Below are 10,612 nucleotides of genomic sequence, written 5' to 3'. Positions count from 1 at the left end.
TGGGGTGTCAAGGACCCCTATGAACCTGTGAAACTCTGCATACCGACATTACGGCATACGGGGTGTCAGGGACCCCTACGGACTTTTAGTACTTACATTGAATAACAAAAATGATAAATGAATTTAAATCAGTTAAATAAATAGCTGAGAAAATAATTCACGAGTATTAAATAACTCAGAAATGAAATTGGGTAAATTAAATAATAACTTAGTTGCATTTTTCAAATAATTTATTTCTTAAAGTGCATGAAGTAAATATACATATGTTCGTCAAATAATTACAACAATAATTGTTCAGTTTTGTGCTAGAATCAAAGGTAGTAAAAATTGGGTCAAAGAACTGAAACAAAGAAAAATATCACTTATAATTAGGCGCTATTTACTTGACCCTCGAATTTCGCCCAAAGACTGGCAATTTTGGAGACTTTTCTGTTTCCATGTTACCTAACGAACGCTTTGGACCACGCGCCTTCGGGGATGGGTTGGCAGCTCCGCCAACCCCAAACCCCGCGCATTTTTTTAAAATTTCATTACTCGTACTTGTCCATACTTTTAAATCTTGCACTCGATCCATACTTTTAAAGTCTGCTCATCTTTTTCGCTTGAATCGGTGTGTGTACGTCGTGCGAGCGTGTGTGTATGTGTTGTGTGACCCCTTTTAGTCGCCTCCTACGACAGGCAGGGGATACCGTGGCCGTATTCTAAACCCCCCGAGCCACAGGGGGCTATTTACCTGACAACTATTACGAAGGGTATCCATGAATTAATTATAATAGATCATTAAATTTCTATTTAGTTTGTATACTTCAAATGTAGGTTTAAAATAATTTAAGAGCAGATGGCGCTCGAAAACGGAGGCATGTCGGCATGTTCAGTCTTTTTTGGATCTGTAGTCACTGTTTTTGGAGTTGTTAACCTGTTAATTAGTTTTAATAGTAATGTTTGAAAGTGAAGATACCTTACGTTTATTATACATTGATAACAGGTGACAAAGGATTGTATATCTGTTAATTACTGTTTCGATTAACTTTCGTTTCGCTAGAGGTTATGCTTTTGAAGATTGTAGTAAACATTATAACGTATTGACAATACAATGGATGAAAAAGTAACAAAGTCATTGGCAAACGAAAGATTGAATTATGAGAATAAACTCATATTAGCACCTATGGTGCGTATTGGTACCCTTCCTATGCGCCTTCTTGCACTTGATTATGGTGCTAATATTGTATACACAGAAGAACTCATAGACTGGAAACTGTTAAGATCATTTCGCCGTGAAAATAGTAAGACGATATCAGTACTATGTTATTATTACAAGAAAATGTTGAATGCAAACAAAGAAAAACTTAAATGAATTTACTTTTAGATGTTCTAGGAACAATTGATTATGTAGACAAAACAGATGGTACTATAACTTTTAGAACATGTCCTAGAGAGAGAGATCAAATAGTTTTACAAATTGGTACTTGTGATGCAGCAAGAGCACTGAAAGTTGCTAAAATGATTGAACAAGATATTGCTGGAATTGATTTAAATATGGGCTGCCCAAAATTGTTTTCATTGGTAGGAAAAATGGGAGCTGCCCTTTTACAAGAACCAGAAACTGCAATGAATATTCTAAAAACATTGGTAGACAATTTGAGTATACCAGTAACTTGTAAAATTCGTGTATTGCCAGACCTAGACAAAACTTTGGAACTTTGTGAACTTTTGGCCTCAACTGGTATATCAGCAATAGCAGTTCATGGTCGTACTGTTAATGAAAGGCCTCAACATGCAAACCGTAATGAAATTTTAAGAGAAATTTCCAAGAAGCTTTCAATACCAGTTATAGCAAATGGAGGTTCAAAAGAAATACAGAAGTATTCTGATATTTTCAAGTAATATCTTCGTAATTTTTTGTATCAACTGTAGCTTAATATTCTACATGATGTTACTTATGCAGTTTGAGGATAATTATAGTTCTTTACAGGTTTAAAGAAGTTACAGGATGTAGTAGCGTAATGCTTGCACGTGCAGCTGAATGGAATTGTTCAATATTTAGCAAAGATGGTTTACTTCCCATGGAAGATGTGATAAAGTCGTATTTAAAATATGCTGTGGATTGTGATAATCCACCTTCAAATACCAAGTACTGCATACAGAATATTCTTCGTGAGCAACAAGAATCAGCACTAGGCAGAAAGTTCCTTAGTTCTCAAACTTTAGAGCAAATATGGTATAGATTGTATTAGTAAAAACAGTGCAATTGTTTGCTATCATCATAAATACAATAAATGTCTCATTTTAGCGCTATATGGAATTTAAGTGATTATTGTCGTTTAAAAAGAAAAGAATTTGATGAAAAAGGTTTAGAGGGAAGATCTCAGGTTTCGCCTATGAAGGATGACGATAAACAGAATGAAGACCAAATGTCAAATAAGAGAAAATTATTAGATGAAGAGGACGTAGTTTTAATGCATTGTGCATTTTTAAGAAATAGTTATTCGACGGATCTTGATTTGCCAAAAACTATATTACACAAATGGACACAAAGTCAGAGGAAGAAAATGCCGCGTTACGATACATTACAAAGAGGAAAGCTCTTCCGTTCTATTGTTACCGTCGATGGGAGGAAATTCGGATCATCTTTCTGGTAATTAAATAGAAGTATGTAATGTATGGTAATAACATGTATTTTAATTGTTTTCTGTTCTTGTTCCAGGGAAAAAAATAAAAAGTGGGCAGAACAAGGAGCGGCATTGGTTTGCCTTGTTTCATTAGGTCTAGTCAGTAACAAAAATTTCACCACAAATGACAATATATCTTCTTGATATCAATAACCTAGAAACAGAACTGATTAATAAACGAAATATTTTTACGTCGATTTATAAGATTTGACCTAATATTTTTGTATTACTTTTGTTATGAATAAAACATTTTTTCTGTTACAAAATGGTACAGCATTTTTTTCAATCCGTATTCTAGCTTAAGTTCATTTAAAATGTATAGAGGGCGCAATATTCATATTGCACATTTCTGGCATATTATGATTATACATTTCAGTATTGTTCAGTGCATGCCACAATTAGAATGCGATACAAAGGATTCTGTTTCAGCTGAAAATATAAATAACAAATACAAACTTTACAAATTCACTATCATATTATAAAAAAGGTTCGAGTTAGACAAATTTTTTCATAGTTTAACAACGTTATTATTCGATAATGGGTCCTCCTAAACGTTTTAAAAAAGATAATGGTAGGAAACTATTACTTATTTTAAAACAGTTTCGTAACTTTTACTTATGATTTTCTTTTTATTATCCGTCATATTTCAAAAGAATAATGATTTGTAATTGTTTAAGAGGTTACTTCTTAGTACAGTGAAATGTGTTATTACTTTTACAGATAGGGGTAAATGGAAAAAACGTAAAGAGGATCTTGAAGAATTTAATGATGATGATTCCTTAGATGATAATGAAACATCAGGTGTTCCTGATGCAGCAAAAAATGATGTCGAGAAACAAGATGAAACTGCATTGGAAGATGAATTTGGCGCAAAGGATTATCGTTCACAAATGATTCTGAAACCTGATTGTGCTTCAAGACCTCTTTGGGTGGTAGGTCAACAGTACTTTCTTTTTCATGTTTCACAAGCTGAAGGTATTTTATTTACATTAATGAAGTTTTTCTTTAGGCACCAAATGGACATATCTTTTTAGAATCCTTTTCACCAGTATATAAACATGCTCATGATTTCTTAATTGCTATCTCAGAACCTGTATGTCGGCCAGAACATATTCATGAGGTAAAATGATCATTACAAACAATGAATTTATATAAGAATGAACATTTCTGATGTGACATTTATTTTGTAGTACAAACTAACTGCTTATTCATTATATGCTGCTGTTAGCGTTGGTCTTCAAACACATGACATAATAGAGTATTTAAAGAGACTTAGTAAAACCAGTATTCCTGATGGTATTATAAAATTTATTAAATTATGTACATTATCGTATGGCAAGGTAAATTGATTGATAACATAACATATAGATATGTATAGATTACTATGAATTATACGCATTAAATTATTTTGATTTTTAATACAGGTAAAACTGGTATTGAAGCATAATAAATATTTTGTTGAATCTCCATATCCAGAAGTATTACAAAAGTTATTAAAGGATCCAAAGATACAAGAATGTAGGTTAAAAAAGAGTGTAGAAAATGAGAAAGAGGAAATAATTACAAATGTTCAAAGTAAAACAAAAGTTCTACAGGTAATAAAATTGTTATATCAATTTTAAAGTACCAGTACATTAATTGGTTATATTGTTTAGTTTGGGGCAAAAGCAATAACCAATGTTCCACCTGGAACTACCAAAGTAACTGAAACATCTAATGATCAAGTTCCAGCAGAAACAGCAACTGTTCCCGAAGATATATCTACTTTCTATGACAAAATGGATAAAGAGGATGAAGAGGAAGAAGAAGAACAAGAATTAAAAACAGTCAGTTTTGAAGTAAATCAGGTATGTATATCTTACATATTCATTACTAAAGAATACTCATCAGTTTTTTTATAGGAAAAAATTGAAGTTATACAAAAGAGATGTATAGAGCTAGAACATCCATTGTTGGCAGAATATGATTTCCGCAATGATAGTGTAAATCCTGATATAAAGTAAGTACAATTATTACAGATATATATATAGTTTAAATGAAATAGAGAATGTATAAAAACACCAATTTGTTCTACCGTAGTATTGATTTAAAACCATCAGCTGTATTAAGACCATATCAGGAGAAGAGTTTAAGAAAAATGTTTGGTAATGGACGTGCCAGATCTGGTGTTATAGTATTACCTTGTGGTAAGTAATAGTTTGATTGTCAGTGGAAGTATTGTGTTATAAATATTATAATTCTCATACTTATTTACAGGTGCCGGTAAAAGTTTAGTAGGTGTGACAGCTTGTTGTACAGTTCGGAAACGTGCATTGGTATTATGTAATTCCGGAGTGTCGGTAGAACAATGGAAACAACAATTTAAAATGTGGTCGACCGCGGACGATTCGATGATATGCCGATTTACAAGCGAAGCTAAAGACAAACCCATGGGCTGTGAAATTTTAATCACTACATACTCTATGATTACGCATACACAAAAGCGTTCATGGGAAGCTGAACAAACAATGCGATGGCTTCAAGAACAAGAATGGGGAATAATGGTTTTGGATGGTAATACACTTGTTGTAAGATGTATCATATTTGTTTCGTTAAACTAACGCATATTATATTTTTAGAGGTCCACACAATTCCAGCAAAAATGTTCAGAAGGGTCTTAACTATTGTTCAGTCTCATTGTAAATTGGGTTTGACCGCAACGTTATTACGAGAAGATGACAAGATTGCTGATCTCAATTTTCTGATTGGACCTAAATTGTACGAAGCCAACTGGTTGGAATTACAAAAGAGAGGCTTTATTGCAAGGGTACAGTGTGCTGAAGTTTGGTGTCCTATGACGCCAGAATTTTATAGGGAATATCTTGGTTGCAAAATGAGTAAAAAGCTGGTAGGTAATAAATTAATTTCAACTTAATAGTAATATTTAGCAATTTACAAATATTTTTATTTGCAGTTGCTTTACGTAATGAATCCTAACAAATTTCGTTGCTGCCAATATTTGATACGGTACCACGAAAGGCGAGGTGATAAAACCATTGTTTTCTCGGATAACGTTTTTGCTTTAAAACATTATGCTATTAAGATGAATAAACCATATATTTATGGTCCAACTAGTCAAGTAAGTATAAAAAACAAAATATTCTATTAACTTTGAAATATATATTGTACACAACAACAATTAATTTCAGAGTGAACGAATACAAATTTTGCAAAATTTTAAATTTAATACCAAAGTAAATACGATATTCGTGAGTAAAGTGGCTGACACTTCCTTCGATTTACCAGAAGCAAATGTATTAATTCAAATATCCTCACACGGTGGTTCAAGAAGACAAGAAGCACAACGATTGGGACGTATTTTAAGAGCTAAGAAAGGTAATTATTGCTATTATTTTAGAATAAATTAATTAATCGTGTTAAATACTATAAAATCAAATTCTTGCAGGCGCTATTGCGGAAGAGTACAATGCATTTTTCTATACCTTAGTATCACAAGACACAATGGAAATGAATTATTCAAGAAAGCGTCAACGTTTCCTTGTGAATCAAGGATATGCTTATAAAGTGATCACGAAACTTGCAGGAATGGATGAAGTATGCATTTATTCATTATTTGATAATTATTTTCGAAATTCCTTAATTTAGATGAATTCTTCTATTATTCGTAATATAGGAACCAGACTTGATGTATACATCAAGGGAAGAACAGGGTCATTTATTGCAACAAGTTCTGTCTGCTAGCGACATGGATGCAGATGAGGAAAGGATACCGGGTGAAGGACCAAGACCAGTATGTTCTATTTATAAGCATATCATTAATCACATTAAAAATTGTACAAATTGTTTTATTCCACCTAAATTGTTTCAGATTATACGTAAAGCTGGAAACATGACATCCATGTCTGGTGCAGATGATGCAGTTTATTCTGAGTACAAAAAGGCAAATAAGCATCCTTTGTTTAAGAAATTCAGAGCATGAAAATTTTTGATTGTAGATATATATATATATATATATGTAAAATTACTTCACTCTCGTTATTATTTTTCTATTTATTTAAGAAGTAACTTTTATATGCATAATTCTCAGTTCATACAAAATATCAGTCCTACGCTTTTAACTTGGTAGTACAACCAATAATTTGTACATACCGGGTACCGTTTATATTACATATTTATACTTTTGCTTATTGGATTTATAAGAACCTAATGATCAGTTATCCCAAGAAATGCGATAAATATATTTCTGATAAATTTGTTAGTTTAAAGCGATAACGATTCGTATATCTATAGTATACTCAATATCATACTTATTCAGAGATAGTCTGTTGAGGAGTTGCAGAATAATTTTGTAAATAATTGTTTAGGAAATAAATATCTATTATTTATCGTTCTACATTCCCTGTCTTAATTTATGGAAAATGAAGTTTCTCGTTATCTCAAGGCTGAACATTTGTCAAAATAGGATAGGAGATTATGTTTATTTCACGTTCATGAAATACGCGCGACAAACGCCGATTGGCCATTCCGGCCGCTGACGCGTTCACTCTGAACTTAGTTGCAAATTAGCCGTGCGAGCTACCGGCTGTCACATGCAGCCAGTTATACCGTCGACGCTTGACGGTGCGTCGTTTTATCGAAGAGGAGTTGTGGCTGTCGCGACCGTTTCTAACTATACGGTTTTTCACGAGAAACGTTTCATATCGGTTCGCGCGTCACTTGACAGAAGTTTGGTTATCAATATGACATGCATCGGCACTCGGTGGCAGTGCAGTAGTAACGGGCGAATCAGAACAGGACAAGGCCGCGTAGGCGCATCATTATGAAAGGAGGCAGTCGTTTTTCGTGAACACAAACCGAACCGTGCTGCTTTGACGTGTATACATGTTGCACTGAAAAGATTAGCGTATCTTTGTATTGAGCAAAAGGAAAACGAAAGTGTCGTTCAGAAGGGAGCATCAACCACTGTGATCCTCTCGGTGTGTCTCCGATACCATATCCCGGAGAATAAGGTGACATCATTGGAGAAGATTGTCAAGTAAAGAACAGCAAGCAAGAGATCTGATTGTATCGTGGAATCGAATTCAGCCAGGAAAGGAGAAAGGTTCGATGTATCGGTGAAAATTGGGGTGGATCGTTTGGTTGGTCGTAACAAAGAGGGTGCTCCGGTGTCTGTGGTGATTGTAAATAGACGATCCTTGTCTGGAAGGAAAGTGAAAGAAAGGAGAGGAAGGTAATAGACGCCGACATAGCGTGCCGGCGTTTCGAGTGCTGGTAGCCGTGGTCGGCTACGCAGCCACCCTAACCGCAAGGGAAGCCTAGTGCGTGAATGTATTGGAAGCGGTGGTCACGTCTTCGTCGTCGTCGCCGCCGCCGTCGCTGTGATCGCCGTGAAAACGGTGCTACACCGTGGAAGTCGCCAAAAACGTTACACCGATGGCCCGCGCGATTCAACGGTATCTCTGATCGCGGCACGACGGGAACGTCGAGGATGCCGCGAACATCGTCGTCGCGTAGAAGGATGGCGGGCTTCGAGAGCACCATTTCTGTCGCTAAACACCACGAAAGGATCGAATAATAAAATCAGGAGACGAGGACGAGACGAGACGAGACGAGACGAGACGCGACGAGACGAAATAAAAAAGCGACGGTGAGAGGTGAGGAAAAACCCCGGAGGTTACACCTCCGAGAGACGAGGATCTTCGTTCGAAGATGAACTCCATGGTATATACCCTCTACGGGTTCGCGGTATTCTTTATAATATTCTGGTCGGTTATGTGGATCGTTCATGTGTTGGCTTTGATAGCCGGACGGTGGAAGCTGCACCGTAAAGTCATTCAAGTACCAACGTACGAAACGCCCTTACCCGGCGTGTCGATCATCAAACCATTGATGGGCGTTGATCCGAATCTGTTCGGTAACTTAGAGACCTTTTTCACCATGCAATATCCTCGTTACGAGCTACTATTCTGCGTCGAGGACGATTCGGATCCTGTGTTAATGTTAGTGCGTAAACTGATCGAGAAGTATCCGGAGGTGGACGCAAAACTATTTATCGGTGGTTGCAACGTGGGTGTCAATCCGAAAATCAACAATATGCAACCGGCATACGAGGCAGCGAAACACGAGCTCGTGTTGATCAGTGACAGTGGTATCAAGATGAAAGAGGACACGCTGTTAGATATGGTTAATTATATGACCGACAATGTCGCGTTGGTACATCAGATGCCGTTTACCTGTGATCGCGAAGGTTTCGCAGCCGCATACGAGAAAATCTTCTTCGGTACGGTACAGTCCCGTATGTACCTTGCCGCCGATTTGCTCAGGATAAACTGTCATACCGGTATGTCGGCGTTGCTGAGGAAAGCGCCCCTCGACGAGGTTGGTGGTTTAAAAACATTCGGAGTGTATCTTGCCGAAGATTTTTTCTACGCAAAGTCGTTGACCGATCGGGGTTGGCGTATCACTGTGTCCTCGCAGCCGGCTCTGCAGAACAGCGGCCACTGCGAGCTCCATTCTTTCCAAGCGAGGTTACGAAGGTGGGCGAAGCTACGTGTGGCTATGTTACCTACAATGATCATTCTGGAACCGTTGAGCGAGTGTTTAGTGTTAGGTGCCTGTGCTTCCTGGGCGGCCAGCGTACTCTTCGAATGGGATTCTCTGGTTTTCTATTTGGTACATATACTATTGTGGTTTATGTTGGACTGGACGCTGTTGTGCGTCGTACAGAACGGTCCGTTGCCGTTCAACAAATTAGAATTTGTTTGCGGATGGTTACTCAGTGAGATTACCAGGCCCTATTTATTCCTTCAAGCGGTTCTAGATCCTCTGATACAGTGGCGATCGCGCGTTTACAAACTCAGGTGGGGTGGCGTCGCGGAAGAGGTTAAGGCGAAAGTCAAGTATTAAATCACGCGTCAAATAAATATTGTATATCAATTCTTTCGTTCCTTTTTTTTCTTTTTTCTTTTTTCTTTTTTTTTTCTTCTACTTCTTTCTTTTCATTGATAGTTTCTTAAACCGACATCCACAATGTACAACAGCGTGGGTGTATTGTAATATATCCGATATATTATGCTATTACGCATATACTACTTATTATAGATGTATTACGTTAGATGAGTAAAAAAAAAAATAATACACGCCGTATACGCACACCGTATAATAAAAACAGGGGATGCTCGCGTGCGCGCGCACCTACACAAGTACGCGTTTACGTAAATACAATGATCGTGCGACACGTATCTACGCACGTGCGCGCGAAAATAAATTTTTAATTACTCGCCATATCATCTCCGCCATCTCACGATACGCTCACTATTTGTGCAATATTATAAAAAATTTTCTAGTTACGTTAGAAAATAATAAGTGAAATCAAACTTTTTGTAAATTTTGTTGAAGGCCCTCGCGAGAAACAAGGTCAAATGAGTCATTAATGGTAGCATACCCCGCGGTAAATTATTGATGTGTTCTAATGAAATGATTCCTATGAGAAATCACTATTGTAAGGGTACCGAGATTAACTTAATTATCTTGTTGACGTAGTACTAATAATTTGTTCTCAAAATACATGCTTGTTATTTTATTTTCATATGTGATATTGATACTGTCAATGTTAATATTTTATTTATCCCTTTGTCTATTATTGAAATTTATTAGAATCATTCGAGATTCTGTTGCTGCTGAAATTGCTAATTTTAAATGGCGGTAGTATTTTTGTTGGCACCGCATAGTTTCTTTCGTTAGATATACGTCGGTAAAATAAGAGAAAGTGGAATCGGAGAGTGCATAGGTGCGTTAGTAAAACGGTTAATTAACCCATTACGGATGACGCATGTGTAGTCATTTAAAAAAACATTCGGTCAACTAGCGTGAAGATAACGGGTACTTACTGTTAGTTAAATTTTGCGATACTTCACATTGAGAAAAAACTCAATTTTTAACTC

The 10,612-nt window shown here is 36.3% G+C and overlaps 3 protein-coding genes across 5 annotated transcripts; all 3 read left to right on the top strand.

The window, feature by feature from the left end:
- Positions 1-579: 579 nt before the first annotated feature.
- Positions 580-2,894, top strand: Dus2 (Dihydrouridine synthase 2). Of its 2 annotated transcripts, none has more exons than XM_076691716.1 (5): positions 580-1,283; positions 1,367-1,862; positions 1,973-2,218; positions 2,291-2,635; positions 2,705-2,894. In XM_076691716.1, exons 1-5 carry the CDS (start codon positions 1,094-1,096, stop codon positions 2,811-2,813), a joined length of 1,386 nt encoding a protein of 461 aa, XP_076547831.1. In that variant the 5' UTR covers positions 580-1,093; the 3' UTR covers positions 2,814-2,894. The 2 variants fall into 2 exon arrangements, with proteins under 2 accessions (XP_076547831.1, XP_076547830.1); XM_076691715.1 differs by having other exon boundaries at positions 1,367-1,880; positions 2,705-2,893.
- A 121-nt stretch (positions 2,895-3,015) lies between these two features.
- Positions 3,016-7,064, top strand: hay (ATP-dependent DNA helicase hay). 2 transcript variants are annotated; one of them, XM_034337275.2, is made up of 15 exons: positions 3,016-3,156; positions 3,390-3,601; positions 3,679-3,789; positions 3,860-4,009; positions 4,094-4,264; positions 4,325-4,516; positions 4,571-4,668; positions 4,749-4,855; positions 4,926-5,222; positions 5,288-5,556; positions 5,623-5,787; positions 5,858-6,044; positions 6,115-6,263; positions 6,343-6,459; positions 6,538-7,064. In XM_034337275.2, exons 2-15 carry the CDS (start codon positions 3,560-3,562, stop codon positions 6,646-6,648), a joined length of 2,166 nt encoding a protein of 721 aa, XP_034193166.1. In that variant the 5' UTR covers positions 3,016-3,156; positions 3,390-3,559; the 3' UTR covers positions 6,649-7,064. The 2 variants fall into 2 exon arrangements, with proteins under 2 accessions (XP_034193166.1, XP_034193165.1); XM_034337274.2 differs by having other exon boundaries at positions 3,024-3,240.
- A 159-nt stretch (positions 7,065-7,223) lies between these two features.
- On the top strand, positions 7,224-9,841 carry GlcT (ceramide glucosyltransferase). The gene has a single exon (XM_034337302.2). It carries the CDS (start codon positions 8,379-8,381, stop codon positions 9,573-9,575), a length of 1,197 nt encoding a protein of 398 aa, XP_034193193.1. The 5' UTR covers positions 7,224-8,378; the 3' UTR covers positions 9,576-9,841.
- Positions 9,842-10,612: the final 771 nt, after the last annotated feature.

Source organism: Osmia lignaria, chromosome 13 (assembly GCF_051020975.1).
Source record: "Osmia lignaria lignaria isolate PbOS001 chromosome 13, iyOsmLign1, whole genome shotgun sequence".
In the NCBI taxonomy this organism is placed as follows: Eukaryota; Metazoa; Arthropoda; class Insecta; order Hymenoptera; family Megachilidae; genus Osmia; species Osmia lignaria.
This window is presented reverse-complemented; position numbering and strand designations above follow the sequence as displayed.

What these genes read in the sequence shown, in the direction of transcription:
- hay (XM_034337274.2), top strand. Translation starts at nt 3,207, where the DNA reads ATGGGTCCTCCTAAACGTTTTAAAAAAGATAATG. An exon ending in ACGTTTTAAAAAAGATAATG is followed by an intron (nt 3,241 to 3,389) that starts GTAGGAAACTAT and finishes TTACTTTTACAG; the next exon opens with ATAGGGGTAAATGGAAAAAA. An exon ending in GGGAATAATGGTTTTGGATG is followed by an intron (nt 5,223 to 5,287) that starts GTAATACACTTG and finishes TTATATTTTTAG; the next exon opens with AGGTCCACACAATTCCAGCA.
- Dus2 (XM_076691715.1), top strand. Translation starts at nt 1,094, where the DNA reads ATGGATGAAAAAGTAACAAAGTCATTGGCAAACGAAAGATTGAATTAT. An exon ending in CAAACTTTAGAGCAAATATG is followed by an intron (nt 2,219 to 2,290) that starts GTATAGATTGTA and finishes GTCTCATTTTAG; the next exon opens with CGCTATATGGAATTTAAGTG. An exon ending in AAATTCGGATCATCTTTCTG is followed by an intron (nt 2,636 to 2,704) that starts GTAATTAAATAG and finishes TTCTTGTTCCAG; the next exon opens with GGAAAAAAATAAAAAGTGGG.
- GlcT (XM_034337302.2), top strand. Translation starts at nt 8,379, where the DNA reads ATGAACTCCATGGTATATACCCTCTACGGGTTCGCGGTATTCTTTATA.